The 19,778-nt window shown below is 38.8% G+C and overlaps 1 protein-coding gene across 6 annotated transcripts in view; it reads left to right on the top strand.

Annotated features, from left to right (window-relative positions):
- The window catches only part of ANKRD42 (ankyrin repeat domain 42), a 58,838-nt gene that overhangs the window by 13,922 nt on the left and 25,138 nt on the right, over positions 1–19,778 (top strand). For all 6 annotated transcript variants that reach the window (XR_001917480.1, XM_018043075.1, XM_018043074.1 and 3 more), the window contains exons 3-7: positions 1,853–1,960; positions 5,487–5,606; positions 6,434–6,569; positions 11,728–11,928; positions 14,965–15,090. Coding sequence is in view for 5 of the 6 variants with exons in the window: in XM_018043075.1 (XP_017898564.1) it covers positions 1,853–1,960; positions 5,487–5,606; positions 6,434–6,569; positions 11,728–11,928; positions 14,965–15,090 (691 nt within the window). In the remaining variant the exon portion in view is untranslated. The remainder of the gene's footprint in view (positions 1–1,852; positions 1,961–5,486; positions 5,607–6,433; positions 6,570–11,727; positions 11,929–14,964; positions 15,091–19,778) is intronic.

Genomic DNA, 19,778 nt, shown 5'->3' with positions numbered 1-19,778 from the left:
TTGCTTCCTCCAGCCCAGTGTTTCTCATGATGTACTCTGCATAGAAGTTAAAGAAGCAGGGTGACAATATACAGCGTTGACGTACTCCTTTCCTGATTTGGAACCAGTCTGTTGTTCCATGTCCATTTCTAACTGTTGCTTCCTGACCTGCTTACACATTTCTCAAGAGGCAGGTCAGGTGGTCTGGTATTCCCATATCTTTCAGAATTTTCCAGTTTGTTGTGATCCACACAGTCAAAGGCTTGGGCATAGTTAATAAAGTAGAAGTAGATGTTTTTGTGGAACTTCCTTGCTTTTTTGATGATCCAACGGATGTTGGCAATTTGATCTCTGGTTCCTCTGCCTTTTCTAAATCCAGCTTGTACATCTGGAGTTTTCGGTTCCCTACTGCTGAAGCCTATTGTGAAGGATTTTAAGCTACTAGCACATGAAACGGACAAGGCAATGGCACCCCACTCCAGTACTCTTGCCTGGAAAATCCTGTGGACGGAGGAGCCTGGTAGGCTGCAGACCATGGGGTCACTAAGAGTCAGATAAGACTGAGCGACTTCCCTTTCACTTTTCACTTTCATGCATTGGAGAAGGAAATGGCAACCCGCTCCAGTGTTCTTGCCTGGAGAATCCCAGGGATGGGGGAGCCTGGTGGGCTGCTGTCTATGGGGTCGCACAGAGTCGTACATGACTGAAGTGACTTAGCAGGAGCAGCAGCACATGAAAGGAGCTCAATTTTTATACAGTAGTTTGAACATTCTTTGGCATTGCCCTTCTTTGGGATTAGAATGACAACTAACCTTTTCCAGTCCTAGGGCTACTGCTGAGTTTTCCAAATGTGCTGATATATTGAATGCAGCACTTCACCAGCATCATCTTTAGCATTTGAAATAGCTTAGCTGAGATTCCATCACATCCACTAGCTGTGTTTGTAATGTTGCTTCCTAAGACCCACTTGACTTCGCACTCCAGGATATCTGGGTCTAAGTGAGTGACTACACTATTGTGGTTTTTGGGTTTAAGGCGTGTTTTGTAGTTCTGTGTATTCTTGCCACCTATTCTTAATATCTTCTACTTCTGTTAGGTCCTTATCATTTCTGTCCTTTATCATGCCTATCTTTGCATGAAATGCTTCCTTGATAGCTCCAGTTTTCTTGAAGAGATCTCTAATCTTCTCCATTCTCTTGTTTTCCTCTCTTTCTTTGCATTGTTCGTTTAAGAAGGCCTTCTTATCTCTCCTTACTATTCTCTGCAACTCTGCATTCAGTTGGATATATCTTTCCTTTTCTCCCTTGCCTGTTACTTTCTCTTCTTTTTTCAGCTGTTTGTAAACCCTTCGTAGACAATCACTTTGCCTTCTTGCATTTCTATTTCTTTTGGATGGCTTTTTTGTCACTGCCTTCTCAGAATAACAGTGTTTGCTCTGATACAGAATTTTCTGGACCCATTTCGAAACCTATGGCAGAGGTTGTAAATTGGCAGCTGTTGAATGAATTTAACCACAGACATGTTTTGTTTGGCTTGTAAAGTATTGGTCAAACATAAGATTTGGACCAGCGTTTCATTCAGTGCAAAAACTGACTGGGATAGAGTAGCATTTCACCTTATGGACAAGGAAGGTGGTCTCCAGTTTTCCCCATCTCCTACCACTCTGTATTGTTTACCCCACCATAAGGCCAAATGTGGGCTACCATATCATTGTGATTGTGCTTTTGTTTTCCTTCTACCTGCGTCCTCATTCACTTGTGATGCTTCTCAGGCTGTAGTATTTTATGATGGTAGACTAACTTGAACGATATAAAAATGTTAAATGCCTGCTAAAATGGTTAACATGGTTAACATGGTTGTTTTCTTAATGTAGTGTCTTCATTGGCTCCTCTGGCATGGAGCTGATGTCTCCCAAGTAACTGCGAGAGGCTGGACAGCAGCTCACATATCTGCTATCAGGGGACAGGATGCTTGCATGCAGGTAATAATAACTTGGTCACTTTTTCTGTTTTTCTTATAATTTTATTTATTTATGGCTGTTGTGGGTCTTCATTGCTGTATGTGCTTTTCTCTCGTGGTGAGTAGGGGCTACTCTGGTTGCGGCGTGCAGACTTCTCATTGACGTGGCCTCTCTTGTTGGGGGGCACAGGCTCTAGGGTGCCCAGGCTTCGGCAGTTGGGGCTCCCAGGCTCTAGAGCACAGGCTTAGTAGTTGTGGCTCATGGGCTTAGTTGCTCCATGACACGTGGGATCTTCCTGGATCAGAGATCGAACCCATGTCTCCTGCATTGGCAGGCAGATTCTTTACCACTGAGCCACCAGGGAAACCCTTGGTTACTTTTTTAAAAAGTAATTGCTTTAGAAATTACTTCCCTAGTGGCTCAGTGGTAAAGAATCCACCGGCTGATGTAGGATATGCAGGTTCAATCCCTGGGTTAAGATCATCTTCTGGAGAAGGAAATAGCAGCCCACTCCAGTGTTCTTACCTGGGAAATTCCATGGACAGAGGAGCCTGGCGGACTATAGTTCATGGGGTAAAAGAGTCTGACAGGACTGAGCAATTAAACAACAACAAAACAAATCACTCAAACAGATTGTGTAAGATCCAAAATTATTTTATCTCTAAAGTAGTTGGCTGTTTGGGTTGTTTTAAGGGCTGTTACAGTCATGTCCAGATTATCATGCCTAAAATTCCTCATTTAATGTATTTCCTCAGCTAGAGTTACACATTAATATGTGTCAGGATCTAGTTTATTGGAGTAAGTAGATTGAATAAATGTAGTGAAATGGATTGAAATTTGGAGGAATACAAAATCTTATAAGCAAACAGTCCCTAACTGTAAGAAGCCTCAGATTCTATTTGCAGTGACAGGACCTTTACTCAGTGAGTTACAAAACAGTACACGTCATAGTCTTTGAGTAAGATTTTCAGGAAAGTACAGATGAGAAGAGCTGTAGAACTTGAGATAGAGGAATCATAAATGGAGGCAATGAAACTTCCAAATGAAACTAATCCTAAAAGATTGGGTTGATTTTAAGAAGATAAGTTGTGAAGAAGCATTATAGGTAGGGAATGTGAAAAGAAAAATAGTGATTAAATTTATCAAACACTTTTTGTCAATCACAGTTTCCCTTGCATCACTTAATTTAGTACAATGGTGGTTTGAGTTTCCTTTCATGTAGATTAGGAAACAGATTCAGAGTTAAGTATGTTGCCTATGTTAGTGAAAAAGCCAAAGTTTGAATTCAGACTTTGTCCTATTAATATCTATGCTATAATTCTGTGTGAAATCTTTGAATTGGAAAAGTGTGGTGTGTTCAAGGAATATACTGTTGTATGAGTTTGACTGAGTGTAGATGGTTTGTTATGTGAACTGTTCTGAACTAAGTTTAGATAAGCCAGATTTGTAAAACGTCTTAGTAATAGAATAAAGATTCATTTGTATAGGAAAGAGACTTTTATATGTGTGTATATATATATATATTTGGACATATACACACATGCACATGGATATTAACAGGGAAATGTGGTAATGAAAACAGTATTTTAGGAAGTTGTTTTAGCAAGATGCACCCAGGATTATCTGGAATGAATAGAGTTTGGAAGTAAGAAAATCAGAGACTTTGGTATAATCACTAACCATAGAGAATAAGATTAGTTGGTTGCAATGAGAAACAAATAAAATGATTTAAAACATCTTACAAAGCAAGCACTGACAAAGTATAGTGAGACTGTAAGGTTTTGAGTCAGAATGATGGATAATTATGGCACTATAGATATGGCACTATCTGAAAGGCAGGGGAGATTTGGGAGGAAGGATGTTGAGTTCAATTTGGCCCATGTTGAGTTTAAGGTGCCTGTCGGTCATTCAGGTACAGATGGTCCAGGCAGTTGAAAAGGGCATGGGAGAGCAAGATTTCAGGAGAAATAAAGCTAGAGAAGAGTGTCTGGAGAATTGAGAATTGAGTTTTGAAACATGTTACTAGTAGGGATAGAAGCAAGTAGTGAAATGAGTAAAGAATTCAGAGGAGAAAGACAGAGAGCCAGGATGCATTGACTGCAAGTGAAGGAAGAAGCTGAAGAAGTCAGGTAGTGTATCAGTTACAGAATAAAACTAAGAGGAACAACACTTAAGGAAATGCCATTGAGTTTGAGAACTCTATAGTGGGAGGTTGGCTATATTTCTGGAATGACAGAGATAGCATGCAGTTTGTAGGTGGACTTTACATTCAGGCATGGAGGTATTTAATTTGAAAAGTAGGCAAAGAAAGGAAAGTACAAATACAGTAGTAACTGAAGGGAGTATCAGGGTCAAAAGAAGGTTTACTTGATGCTTGCCTTCCTCTAAGCACTAGTTTAAGCCATTCTCTCTGCCTTGTTTGTCCTTTTCTTCCTCAAAGTGATCTGTTCATTCTTAGAGCTTTTGTGATGCTTTTGGGTACTGTGCTGTGCATTTGTTACTTACCAAGGACGGCTTTTATAGTTGATTGTCTTTGTCTCTACATATATCCTAATTCCCTAAGTTAGTACATCTTCGTATTCTTTGTAGTGATGTAGTAAGCCCTTGGTATGTGTTTTGTGATGATTATTGACTAGTTTGTTAATGAGAGTCAGCCAAAATCACGGAAACTATTCTTCCTAAAACTCTTGGTAGGAATTATGACTAAGTAAACGTTAGCCGAGATACTGGTAAATACAGGCTGGTTAGAAAAGAAAAAGGTCTGAGGGAGATAAAATTGAAAAATATTAGCTAATAATTTTTAAACTAATTACTCTGTATATTATATAGAGGGACATGTTGTGTATATTCTATAACCCGTATATAGAAGCTGGGCCAAGTGTAAATTCATATGGAATCTCCTCAGTGCAGTTAGAAGTTTGATTTGGAGCTTAGAACTAGTCATTTTAATAGTGAAGTCCTTTTATTCTATTAAAACCCTATTAAAAGTTATTTAAAATAATAGATTAAATCTAAATAATAGATTAAAAATCTATTAAAAGTTAATAAAAGATTCTGCTTTTGGAATAGAGAAAGTTTAAATTTCAGTTTTATTAGCTTAGCATTAAATTATTTAAGTTGGTGGTTTTTAATCTGTGCTCATGAAAAGTTTGTTTTATGAATTATATGTACATACTCAAATCAAAATGTGAAATCGATTCTGAGTGTTTCCTGCTGCTGCTGCTAAGTTGCTTCACTCGTGTCCCACTCTGTGCGACCCCATACATGGCAGCCCACCAGGCTCCGCCGTCCCTGGGATTCTCCAGGCAAGAACACTGTCTCTTAGGTAATTTAAAAAGAATTTCAAAAAAATAAAAAATAATAAAAAGGATTTCAAGCTTTTTCTTAGGACTTTCTAAGAATTCCTTAGACTTTGTGTGTAGCACACAGGAAAAAAAGTTATATAATAGCTTAGCTATAGAGTAATAAATTGCTTGCCTTTAAATCTGCATCTGCACGATTTAGCGTCTGTGTTCACATACATTCCTTCTTATTTCTCTGCCTTCAGGCTCTTATAATCAACGGAGCCAACCTGGCAGCTCAAGATGACCGTGGATGCACTCCTTTACACCTTGCCGCAACACATGGACATTCTTTCACTTTACAAATAATGCTCCGAAGTGGCGTGGTGAGGTGTTCCTGTTAATATGTGAGAATGTATAATCATATAGATGGACTAACATTTGGTAGTCTGGTTATCTCTTTCTGACTTTTTATATCCTTCATAAGACTCTGGACGTAATTTGATCTCTCTCTTTAACTTTCCCATCTTTAAACATGGGAGCAATAATTTAATTAAATCTTCAGCAACCAAAAAAACAGCTTAGTGGTACAAAATATTTCAGAGGCCATAGGTCCTTCATATGAGTTCAAAGTTTACCAGGGAAGATTCTAAGGCTTCCAAACACATAACCAGCAATTGTAACCTTTCTGAATTGGTATGTGTTTACCCGTTTCTTTTGTAACTCTTAGTTCATGAACTAATTTAAAAAGTGATTTATATCTCCAAAAATTTCATTTATTATAATATTTATTTTTAAAATTACCCAGTGGTTGTAAAAAATAACTACTTATAAGAATTAAATATTTTTCGTTAACTCTTGGATTATGTTCCCAAGAAATGATTTGATCATTTGAATCCATCTTTCATTTTGTTGGTCAGGAGCTTGTGACCTGTAAAATGACTAGTTAAATACCTTTTTAGCAACAGTTTCTATGTGGCAAGTTATAATCTTTTAAAAAAATCTTTATAATCTTTAAAAAAATATCATTAGTATTTTATTTTAGCTCATATGTTCAAATCAGTGGTTGCAATAAATATTTCTGTTATATTTAGTGTTTGCCTTACAGTTTTAATAACAGCTTCTGGTTCTCATTTGTAGAATTAAGCTGCTAGACTTAGTGTTTCTGCTGCAAAATGGAAAGAAACTGAGTCCTTGTGAATGTTATCTGTAGGATCCCAGCGTGACTGATAAGAGAGAGTGGAAACCTGTGCATTATGCAGCTTTTCATGGGCGGCTTGGCTGCTTGCAGCTTCTCGTGAAATGGGGATGTAGTGTAGAAGACGTGGACTACAACGGAAACCTTCCAGGTATTTGCAAAAGCAGACATTGTGACTTTTCAATATAAACTTGTCAAATGTTTGAATCATGTTTAAGACATTTAAACTGTCATCATTCTAATAGTTTCTAACAAAACTGAAGTAGTAAAATATATTTGACGTGAACATTAAAAAAAAATGTATTTATTTATTTGGTGTTAGTCATTCTTTTGAGTATATAGTAATATCTCTATGGTTTTAATTTGTATTTTCCCTGATGACTAGGGATGTAGAACATCTTTTCATATGTTTAATGGCTATTTAGTTATTTTCTTCTGTGAAATACCAGTGTGAAACTTCTGCATTTTTTTTTTAAATTAAACTGTCCGTCCTTTTTCTAATTGAATTGTAGGGGTCTTTATATATGCTAGATACAAGCTCTTTGTCACAGGTGTTGCAACTATCTTTCCCATTTAACTATCTTTTCTATGTCTTGCCTTTTCATTCTTTTAAGATATCTTTTGATGAATAGAAGTTTTAATTTTAATGTTTAATAAGCTCTTCCTTTATGGTTAGTGTTTTCTGAATCTTATTAAAAAGTCTTTTCCTACTATGTGGTCTTGAAGACACTCTTTTATGTGTGTACGTGTGCATGTGTGTGTGTATAAGTTTTCCTCCCTTGGCCACACCGTGTGGCTTGAGGTATCTTAGTTCCCTGACGAGGGATTAAATCTGGACTCTGCAGTGTAAATGTGGAGTCCTAACCACTGGATCATCAGGGAATTCCCAAGGACACTCTTACGTTATCTTCTAGGAATTTTATTATTTCATTTTACATTTAAATCTCCAGCCCACCTATCACCGACCTTTCTGTAATGCAAGGTAAGGGGCGGTTTCGTTTTTATTTAGTACTTTATTGAATTTGCCTGATCACTTTGTTTGTCTGTTGTTGTCTGCTCATTGAAAAAACATTCAACTTTTATTTCTTTAAAACTATACATTCTAAAAGATCTATAGTTATTTTATAACCATTTATAGTATATTTTTAATAGTATAATGTAGAGGTTAAGAATGTGGCCTCAGGACTATACTGCTTATATTCAGATCTCTCTCTTAAAAATTATTAATTCAAAATTTATTTTTAAATCATCTGTGTGTCAGTCCCTAGGTGCTAGGGATATCACTGCAAATAAAACAGACAAAAGTCTCTGCCTTTGTGTGGTGGTAAGGAGGGAGATAGACCCTAATAATAATAATAAAAATGAATAAAGAAAGGCAATGCCAAAGAAAGCTCAACTGCTAAACTAAGTCGCTTCAGTCATGTCCGACTCTGTGCGAGCCATAGACGGCAGCCCACCAGGCTCTGCCATCCTTAGGATTCTCCAGGCAAGAGCGCTGGAGTGGGTTGCCATTGCCTCCTCCAATGCATGAAAGTGAAAAGTGAAAGTGAAGTCACTCAGTCGTGTCCGACTCTTAGCAACCCCATGGACTGCAGCCTACCAGGCTCCTCCATCCATGGGATTTTCCAGGCAAGAGTACTGGAGTGGGTTGCCATTACCTTCTCCGAAGAATACTCAAACTACTGCACAATTGCACTCATCTCACATGCTAGTTAAGTGATGCTTAAAATTCTCCAAGCCAGGCTTCAGCAATACATGAACTGTGAACTTTCAGATGTTCAAGGTGGTTTTAGAAAAGGCAGAGGAACCAGAGATCAAATCGCCAACATCTGCTAGATCATGGAAAAAGCAAGAGAGTTCCAGAAAAACATCTATTTCTGCTTTATTGACTTTGCCAAAGCCTTTGACTGTGTGGATCACAATAAACTGTGGAAAATTCTGAAAGAGATGAGAATACCAGACCACCTGACCTGCCTCTTGAGAAACCTGTATTCAGGTCAGGAAGCAACAGTCAGAACTGGACATGGAACAACAGACTGGTTCCAAATAGGAAAAGGAGTACGTCAAGGCTGTCACCCTGCTTATTTAACTTATATGCAGAGTACATCATGGAAATGCTGGGCTGGAAGAAGCACAAGCTGGAATCAAGATTGCCGGGAGAAATAAAAATAACCTTAGATATGCTGATGACACCACCCTTATGGCAGAAAGTGAAGAACTGAAAAGCCTCTTGATGAAAGTGAAAGAGGAGAGTGAAAAAGTTGGCTTAAAGTTCAACATTCAGAAAACGAAGATCATGGCATCCGGTCCCATCACTTCATGGGAAATAGATGGGGAAACAGTGGAAACAGTGTCAGACTTTATTTTTCTGGGCTCCAAAATCACTGCAGATGGTGATTGCAGCCATGAAATTAAAAGACACTTACTCCTTTGAAGGAAAGTTATGACCAACCTAGATAGAATATTGAAAAGCAGAGACATTAGTTTGCCAACAAAGGTCCATATAGTCAAGGCTATGGTTTTTCCAGTGGTCATGTATGGATGTGAGAGTTGGACTATGAAGAAGGCTGAGTACCGAAGAATTGATGCTTTTGAAGTGTGGTGTTGGAGAAGACTCTTGAGAGTCCCTTGGACTGCAAGGAGATCCAACCAGTCCATCCTAAAGGAGATCAGCCCTGGGTGTTCATTGGAAGGAATGATGCTAAAGCTGAAACTCCAGTACTTTGGCCACTTGATGCAAAGAGCTGACTCATTTGAAAAGACCCTGATGGTGGGAGGGATTGGGGGCAGGAGGAGAAGGGGACGACAAAGGATAAGATAGTTGGATGGTATCACCGACTCAATGAACATGGGTTTGGGTGGACTCTGAGAGTTGGTGATGGACAGGGAGGCCTGGCATGCTGTGGTTCATGGGGTCGCAAAGAGTAGAAAAACGACTGAGTGACTGAACTGAACTGAATGAACAAAACATATATTAAATAAAGGTATGTGTTTAGGTTAAATTGCAAAGGGAAGTAGAGTGTTACAGGGAATGAAGTTAAAATAGGGTGGTGAGAGAAGCCTTCATGAAGAGTTGACAGTTGAGTGAAGACTTGGAGTTGAGAGAACAGGTCTTGATATCCTGGAAGAGAAACATTTTAGGAAGAACTTCAGCAAGGGTAAAACTCTTGAGGCAGCATCATGCCTGGGTGTATTTGTGTAACAGTGAGTAGTAACACCAAGTCACTGTAGTTCAAACAGAAGTGAGGAGGTTAGTAATAGATGATGAGGTTGAGAGGTAACCAGGAGCTATTGAAGGATTTTTACATAAAGGTGATCTCTTTAAGAACATCATTTTTGGCTATTATGTTCATAATACTAGATTGTAATGAGGATGCTCATTGGCATGAGCATTTAGGAGCTGATGCTATAATTTAGGCTACAATTTCTTAGCCAGAGTAAAGGCAGCAAAGATAGTGGAGGCAGCAAAGATCGTGAGAAATGATTGGGGTTTGTGTATCTTTTAAAGATAGAGCCAATAAGATTTGCTGATTGATTAGATGTGGGGAGTGACAGAGGACTCAGGGTTTTGGCCTGACCTTCACAGAAAGGAGAGCATTTCTAGTAACTGAGATGGGGAGAGTTGTGTATGCATGTGAAAAAGGGTAAGGAGTTCAGTTTTTGACCTGTAAAGTTAGAAATTCCCATAGTACATTTCAGTGTATACAGTGAGTAAGTAGTTAGAGGAATCTGAACTTTCAGGGGGAGTTTTCTAATGGGAGGTTCAGCTGAGAAATTGTATAGTGGCACGTACCAGCAAAGTGTCTTTCGGATATTGTTACTTAATGGATTCTCCTGAGTTTTGCTGGTCGCTTGGGCACTGCCCTATTTGTCCAGAGCCAAGATTTATACATGAATTGGACTGTTTCCCAATGGTCACTTCTCAAGAGGTGTAAAGCCTCTCCTGTTCTTTGTAATTATTGCCTCTAAGCTTGTAGTACTCCAGAACCACTCCTAATTTTTGCAGATTTTGGGGGTATGGCTCTCCAGTCTAATTCATTATATTTTCTTTCAGGGATTCCCTAACATAAAAACATTTAAAAACATTTATTTAGTTTTAGTTTCTTTTCGTGGCACTGAGTCTTCATTGCAGTGCGTGGGCTTCTTACTGTTGTAGAGCAGGGGCTGTAGGGTGGGTGGGCTTAGTTGCCTGGAGGCATGTGGGATCTTTCTAGACCAGGGATCAAAACTGGTGTCCCCTGCATTGCAAGGCAGGTTCTTAACCACTGGGCCAGCAGGGAAGCACCCCCTGCCCCCTTAGCATTTCTTGTTTTTTCATGGTATTCTTGTCTGCTTTTCTTGTCATTATGGCTTTAAGAAATGTCTTTCCTATTATTTTCAAGAATTTAAGAGAAGGAATGGGGGAGAATAGACTGCAGTTTTCATCCAGTTTTCTTGTTTATAATAAAAATATTGTTTATAGAAAAGTGACAAAATGCATAGTGATAAAAATAACATCACCCCTGTTTGCATAATGACTATTTTGGTTTATTTCTTCGACTTTTTCCCAAAATATTGAGATAACTCACCTATCACCTATATTACATAGAGGGCTTCCCTGGTAGCGGGAGAAGGGGATGACAGAGGATGAGATGGTTGGATGGCATCACTGACTCAAATGGACATGAGTTTGAGTAAACTACGGGAGCTGGTGATGGACAGGGAGGCCTGGTGTGCTGCAGTTCATGGGATCGCAGAGTCGGACACGACTGATATTACATACAGAGTGTTTTTTTTTTCATATAAGCTGCACAATTTGGATTTCACTTTCCATGAAAATTTTTTGAGATCTGCGCTTTGGTGACCCACATTTAGCTTTTCTAGTGTAACTAGTGTAACTATTCAACCGTTTAGTCTACTGCTGTGGCCTGACTTGGAGGCTAGCTAAGGATATGTATGCTGAAAAAACGGTCTGTTATCCTTGCATCCAGAGTACATCTCTGTTATATAAGAGTGTGTGTGTGTGCACGCTCAGGTGTCTGACTCTTTGCAACCCCATGGACTGTATGTAGCCCACCAGGCTCCTCTGTCTATGAAATTTTTGAGGCAAGAATACTGGAGTGGGTTGCCATGCCCTTCTTTGGGGGATCTTCCCAACCCAGGGAAGGTGGTAGGTGGATTCTTTATCACTCCGCCACCTGGAAAGCCCCGTTATTTAGAGTGAAGATAGTCATTTCCCTAGGAGAACTAGAATTAATGTGTTATTTCTTTTTTCAAGTTATTTTATTGTCAATCCAAAATTAAATTGTTATTTTTCCTCTCACCTCTAGTTCACTTAGCAGCCATGGAAGGCCACCTTCACTGTTTTAAATTTCTACTCAGTAGAATGAGCAGTGCCTCCCAAGGTCTGAAAGCCTTCAATGATAATGGAGAAAATGTAATGGACCTGGCCCAGAGGTTCTTCAAGCAGAACATTTTACAGTTTATCCGGGGGGCTGAGTATGAAGGAAATGATCCAACAGATCAAGAAAGTAAGTAATAAATCTGAAGTGTTTTAGCATTTGAAAAGCAGAATAGAGGAGAAAAGGAAAGGAGTTATAAGGCAAATGTTATATTAAAATATGTTGCATATCATTGTTCACATAGTTCATCCAGATTCTCTTTTTTGTATGAAATATTTTAAGCAGATATATATAGAGATTAACATAATGAACATCCTTTGTACCACTAGATTTAAGAATAATATATTAGGTTAGATATACTTGAAGTTTCCTGTTTTTCTCAATACCATTCATTCCGTTTTCTCCATCCTCAGAGGCAACCATTATTTTAGATTTATAATTCCATTCTGTGGTTTTATATTTAGTATATATGTACTTACAAACATATGCAGTATCATTTTGTGAATTTTTAGAGTAGGGAACTAAACTCTTGTAACTAATGAGAAATCCTAAAATTCAACAGCTTAGATGATATAGAAGTTTATTTCTTTTATGGGATAGCTTCAGTTGGAGAGTGAATCTTGTTCTGTGTAGTCAGTCAGAGACCGGTTGTCATCCTAACCAGCTCTCTCTCTAGGTGTTGCTAATCCAGCAGGAGGTGGGGAGAGAACAAAGTATAAGCTAGGATTTTCAAAGTCTAATTTGCAGTCATTACTTTTTTTAACATCCTGTTGGCAAGAGGTTAGTCAGTCACATGGCCACACGCAGCTGTGGGGGAAGCCTGGAGAATTCAGTAACCAGCTGAGAACCCTCAGCTCTGCTACAACTCTTGTTGCTATGAAAGGAAGGAGGTTTTGGTGGACAAATTGTAGTCTTTGAAACTTTTGTTTTAAGATTGATTTATTTTTGGCTGTTCTGGATCTTTGTTGCTATGTGCAGGCTGTTTCTAATTGTGACGAGCTGGGGCCACTCTTCACTGCAGTGCAAGGGCTTCTTTTGTTGCAGGGCACTGGGCTCTAGGTGCACGGGCTTGGGTAGTTGCAGCATGCAGGCTCAGTAGTTGCGGTTCAGAGGCTCTAGAGCACAGCCTCAGTACTTGTGATGCATGGGCTTGCTCCACAGCATGTGAGATCTTCCTGGACCAGGGATGAACCCGTGTCCCCGGAATTGGCAGGTGGATTCTTCACCACCAGGGAAGTCCCTGAAACTTCTTTTAAAACTTTATAAAAATGGCATAAAACAGTATGTATTCTCTGACTTTTTTGCCAAATGTTATGATTTTTTGAGGCTTATTAGACAGATAGATGTATTCTAGTTTATTCTTTTAAGCTTTTGTGTAGTATGGTATTTAATAAAAACATTATTATTCCATTCTCCAGTTTGATATTTAGACTGTTTACAGTTTTCAGTGTTACAATCCATGTGGTGATAAATATTCTTAAAAGTGTTCTTGTGTACATGTACAAGATATTCTTTAGAGAAGTGCCTCACTAGCTTTTTCACACATAGCCTATACTGAAAATGATACTTGTGTGGCACACTGGTACCAGTGGATGAAACTTCTTGAGGTGTACTGCCTGTCTACTCTGAAGACTGAGAGTTGAGGACTCTGCCTTGGTAAACACTTGGGAAATTCTACTTTAGGTTTTGTTTGGTGGAATATGCCCATCTTCAGTATAAATAGGTATAAATGCTGCATTCTTCATCAAAGTGGTTGTAGTAATTTACACTCTGATCAGCAATGTTTGGTGAGAATTTAGGCAAACAATATTCAGTATTGTCAGACTTAAAAATTTTTGCCACTTAGTTGGGTATGAAGAGGTTTAACTTGTGTTTTAATTTGCATTTTTTTGATTACTAATAAGCTTGAACATTGTTTCATAAAGTTACTGGCTGTTCTAGTTTACTTTTCTATGAATTGCCTGTAGAATTGTTATTTGTCCTTTTCTAAATTACTTGAGTTCTTTTATACAGTTCTGATACCTATCTTTTATTAATTTTATCTGATATATTTTCTTTCACAGTGTGACTTATTTTTTCACAAATGATGTCCTTTTTTTTAAAAAAGCAACTTTATTAAGATATGATTTATGTACAATAAACTATATTTAAAGTATGCAGTTTGAGTTTTACTATATATCATGAAACCACCATCACAATCAAGAGGCAAAGCACTTTCGTTACCTCAAATATTTTTTCATACCCTCTCATCCCTTCTTTCACCCTGGCCTACACAACCACTGATTTGTTTTCTGTCGCTATAGATTAGTTTGGGTTTTCTAATGGAACTCTTTGGAGATTCATTTGTATTATGTATTTCAGTAGTTCATTACTTTTTATTGTTTAGTAGTATTCCATTGTATGGATGGCCCATATTTTGTTTGTGCATTCTGTCTTATTGATATTCTGTTTATTTGCCAATTCTACAAAGTTTTGATTACTATAGCTTTATAGTAAGACTGGTAATCAGCTACTATATTTTCAACTTTGTGCTTTTAAAAATACTCTTTGAGTATTCTAAGTTGTTTTTTTTTCCATATATAAAATTGAGAATAGCTATTGCAGGGTTGTTAAGAGGACAAAATGAGCTAGTCCTTATAAGTGCTTACTACCAAGCTTGACATTCAGTAAGGGTCCAGTGTGTGTAATGGTTATCATTTAAACCATTTTATTAAGTACTTGCTATGTGCTAGGCACCAGGGCAGGTGCATTCACACCTGTAGATGTATACACACACATAGATACTCTATCTGCTTCCAGTTTCTTTTGTTTTCATCACTTCCTTGTAAACAAAGGGAGTGGTCTGTGCAAATGTAGAACTTTAAGACCAAGTATATCTTTATGCAAAGGGTTGAAAATGACCATCTCCTTGTATTTTGTGGTGGCCTGAGAGAAACAGAGAAGATGACAGGAATAGTTCTGGTACAGTATAGTCCTTTTGATATCCCAAGGCATGGAAAGGCACATAATTAATAATAATCTTATTACTTTTCATTATATCAACTGAACTAATTCTAATAATATAACATTCTCATAATATTGAAACCTGAAATGTGTGACTGATTAAGGCAGGGAAAAAGAATGAATTCCTGTGTTTACTGAAATACTAAATTTTTTTACTTATAGCTTTAGCATTTCCAGGTCATATGGCTGCCTTTAAGGGTGATTTGGAAATGCTTAAGAAATTAATAGAAGATGGAGTAATTAATATTAATGAACGTGATAATAATGGATCAACTCTTATGCATAAAGGTAAGTTATGATTGCTGCTTCAGTTTTGACACAATTTCTGTTGAGTTACTTACCTGTTACAATAATTATTCATTAGAAGCACATGAAAATGTAAAATTTTTCCTGATATGCTGAGAGGTATCAGTCTACCTTCTATGGTATCAGTTCAGTTCAGTTCAGTTGCTCAGTCGTGTCCGACTCTTTGTGACCCCATAAATCGCAGCACGCCAGGCCTCCCTGTCCATCACCAACTCCCGGAGTTCACTCAGATTCACATCCATTGAGTCAGTGATGCCATCCAGCCATCTCATCCTCTGTCGTCCCCTTCTCCTCCTGCCCCCAATCCCTCCCAGCGTCAGAGTCTTTTCCAATGAGTCAACTCTTCACATGACGTAGCCAAAGTACTGGAGTTTCAGCTTCAGCATCATTCCTTCCAAAGAACACCCAGGTCTGATCTCCTTCAGAATGGACTGGTTGGATCTCCTTTCAGTCCAAGGGACTCTCAAGAGTCCGGGTGCTTAATTTTCAACTCAAGTGTGATAATTCCTTTTATGTCAGACATTTACACACTATTGCATTTGAGGGTAATTCACAAGAAATTCTCTGTGACACTGTCATGTTAGTTAAGTGAAATTCACTACCAGAGAAGTTTCTGAGGACTATCATTTTCTTTGGACTAAAAATGACTGATTAATTTATTGAAACAGAAACCATCTCTCTAGATAAAAAGATTGAGCAGGGGACTTCTCTGGTGGTCCATTTGTTTAAAAATCCACCTTTGCAGTTCAGGGGATGTGGGCTCACTCTCTGTTTAGGGAACTAAGATCCCACATGCCTCAGTGCACTGAGCCCACGCCCCATGACAAAGGATCCTACATGACACAATTTAAGATCCCATATGTGGCAACTAAGACTTAATGGCAGCCAAATAAATAAATAAACAAATATATTTTTAAAAAGGTTGAGTAGAATTTTCTTCTTTCTTGTACCCTGCAAAAATGTTTTTACCACCATAGAAATATGAATGAACATTAAATTTGAACACATTTTCAAAATATCTGCCACATTCTTTGTGTTCTCCTTCACTCTATGTGAAATTCTAGAATCTTAATCTTTTTGTGTTTGTTTTTTAATCAGACTGTTAAATTGTCAGCTCAGTTCAGTTCAGTCGCTCAGTTGTGTCCAACTCTTTGCGACCCCGTGAATCGCAGCACGCCGGGCCTCCCTGTCCATCACCATCTCTTGGAGTTCACTCAAACTCATGTCTGTCGAGTCGGTGATGCCATCCTGCCATCTCATCTTCTGTCGTCCCCTTTTCCTCCTGCCCCCAATCCCTCCCAGCGTCAGAGTCTTTTCCAGTGAGTCATCTCTTCACATGAGGTGGCCAAAGTACTGGAGTTTCAGCTTCAGCATCATTCCTTCCAAAGAACGCCCAGGTCTGATCTCCTTCAGAATGGACTGGTTGGATCTCCTTGCAGTCCAAGGGACTCTCAAGAGTCTTCTCCAACACCACAGTTCAAAAGCATCAATTCTTTGGCGCTCAGCTTTCTTCACAGTCCAACTCTTGCACCCATACATGACCACTGGAAAAACCATAGCCTTGACTAGACGGACCTTTGTTGGCAAAGTAATGTCTCTGCTTTTTAATATTCTATCTAGATTGGTTATAACTTTTCTTCCAAGGAGTAAGTGTCTTTTAATTTCATGGCTGCAGTCGCCATCTGCAGTGATTTTGGAGCCCCCAAAAATAAAGTCTGACACTGTTTCCACTGTTTCCTCATCTATTTTCCCATGAAGTGATGGGACCAGATGCCATGATCTTCGTTTTCTGAATGCTGAGCTTTAAGCCAACTTTTTCACTCTCTTCTTTCACTTTCATCAAGAGGCTTTTTAGTTCTTCTTCACTTTCTGCCATAAGGGTGGTGTCATCTGCATATCTGAGGTTACTGATATTTCTCCCGGCAATCTTGATTCCAGCTTGTGCTTCTTCCAGCTCAGCGTTTCTCATGATGTACTCTGCATAGAAGTTAAATAAGCAGGGTGACAATATACAGCCTTGATGTACTCCTTTTCCTATTTGGAACCAGTCTGTTGTTCCATGTCCAGTTCTAACTGTTGCTTCCTGAACTGCATATAGCTTTCTCAAGAGGCAGGTCAGGTGATCTGGTATTCCCATCTCTTGAAGAATTTTCAACAGTTTATTGTGATCCACACAGTCAAAGGCTTTAGCATAGTCAATAAAGCAGAAATAGATGTTTTCTGGAACTCTCTTGCTTTTTCCATGATCAAGCGGATGTTGGCAATTTGATCTCTGGTTCCTTTTCTAAAACCAGCTTGAACATCAGGAAGTTCATGGTTCACGTATTGCTGAAGCCTGGCTTGGAGAATTTTGAGCATTACTTTACTAGCATGTGAGATGAGTGCAATTATGCGGTAGTTTGAGCATTCTTTGGCATTGCCTTTCTTTGGGATTGGAATGAAAACTGACCTTTTCCAGTCCTGTGGCCACTGCTGAGTTTTCCAAATTTGCTGGCATATTGAGTGCAGCACTTTCACAGCATCATCTTTCAGGATTTGAAATAGCTCCACTGGAATGTCATCACCTCCGCTAGCTTTGTTCGTAGTGATGCTTTCTAAGGCTCACTTGACTTCACATTCCAGGATGTCTGGCTCTAGGTGAGTGATCACACCATCGTGATTATCTGAGTGGTGAAGATCGTTTTTGTATAGTTCTTCTGTGTATTCTTGCCAGAATTGTCAGCTCAGTGGTGGGAATATATACTGTAGGATTTATTCTTAACAATCTTACTTTTATTTATAAGATAAAAAACCAAATCTTTAACCTAGTGCATGTGAATTTCCATTCTGTTTCATTTGTGATATGTCATAAGTTTCTTCATAATCAATGGCATATAATTCTTTTAAAAATCTTAGTGTAAAAAGTAGGCTTATTAATATAGTCTTGTGTTTAAATTGGACTTTATTTCGTACATTACTTCTGGGAGTCCCAGTTGCAGATTGTGTTTCTCTTGGCTTTGTTGTTAGCTTAATCACTAAAGTTCATGTAAGTCATATTGTGTCTCAAGTATAGAATTTAAGCACCATGTTTTATCAGAGAGAGAGGGTCAGTGGAGCAGGAGGAAGAGGAACGTGAAAAGGGGTTTCTCCTCACATAGAAAGGTCCTCACTTCAGTAAAGCTTCTACCGTAGACTTGGAGAATTTCATTCCACCTATCTCTGCTGAATGTTTAGGTGTAAAACACTTTACCATGACTTTTGTGAATGGGGAGGAGATTCAAAATGTTCATAGAGTATTTTTTAAAATGTGGTACCCTGGAGCAAAGTTCCATATCATATCCTATATATATAAAAGCGGTTTCTATTGCTAATGTTTATGTGGGGTGTCATTGCTATAGCATTGTAGCAAAGATTGGCATCTTGAGGTCTGGGAAATCCCATAGTGTTCTCTTTTTTAAATATTTATTTATTTATTTTTTTGGCTGTGCCAGGTCTTAGTTGCCACACGTGGGATCTTTAGTTATAGCATGAGAAATCCTTGGTTGCAGCATGTGGGACCTGGTTCTCTCATCAGGGATTGAACCCTAGGCCCTCTGCGTTGGGTGTGTGGAGCCTTAGCCACTGGACCATCAGGGAAGTCCCCTGCAGTATTCTGTGTTAGCTGGTTTTAGATTTGCTGAGAGAAATCCCAGTCTCTTGAAGAGCCAGCACTGAGTTTTGGTGATGAGTCAAGCAGAGATGGGGAGGACGAGAGCCTTGCAGGCCTCTGTAAGCTGGCTGTAGTGCTGTAGTGAGGGCATTGCCATGTCACTGGGTCTGGCTTTGTGTCCTTTCCTCACCGTTGCCAGTATTGGAGGTAGACTGACTTTTAAAGCATCAGAGTCATACCAAAAGTTCCTCTTCTTTGACTCATTTTACAGAGGCATGTATATATTCAGCAGGGCTTCCCAGGTGCCTCAGTAGTGAAAGAATCCACCTGCCAGTGCAGGAGATGCTGGAGACGCTAGTTCGATCCCTGGGTTGGGAAGATCCCCCGCAGAAGGAAATGGCAACCCACTCTAGTATTCTTGCCTGGAGAATCTCATGGACAGAGGAGCCTGGTGGGCTATAGTCTATGGGATCACAAAGAGTCAGACATGACTACGTGAATGAACACACAGCACATTATTCAAATATATATGCAGAATTACACATCATTGACCTAAAGGGTTAAAACAGTTGGAAAGTTAAGACAACAAGGAAGAGTTCTCCAAAGTGGTCATCTTCATCCATTCATTCACATAAAAGATAAACATTTATGGAGTCCCATATAGGGTCACAAAGAGTCAGACACAGCTGTGCAACTGAGCACACACGTATGTATTCAGCACCAACCACATGCCTGCACCGTGAAGATAGTATGAGATTTAGACTGTATTGCTAAGGAGCTACCTGCTGATACAGTGAACACCTAGAGATTTGTATAAGTCAGGATGTAATCAGTGGCAAAAAGTATTTGGCTGTCAAAATTCATGCAATAGGAATTCAGGAGTAGATGTTAAGGAACAGAAGTTTCTTCCGGTTAAATTACAGAAGAAGTGTCATGGGAGTATAGATGTAATATGTTAGTAAACACTAAACGAGGTGTAAAACTGTCATCATATTTAATCTTTATTGTAGTTTTATGAAGTAGTAGTGTATTATTCTTATAA

The sequence above is a fragment of the Capra hircus genome, chromosome 29 (genome assembly GCF_001704415.2).
Source record: "Capra hircus breed San Clemente chromosome 29, ASM170441v1, whole genome shotgun sequence".
In the NCBI taxonomy this organism is placed as follows: Eukaryota; Metazoa; Chordata; class Mammalia; order Artiodactyla; family Bovidae; genus Capra; species Capra hircus.
The sequence above is the reverse complement of the archived record's forward strand: the minus strand, read 5'-3'. Positions and strand labels throughout refer to the sequence as shown.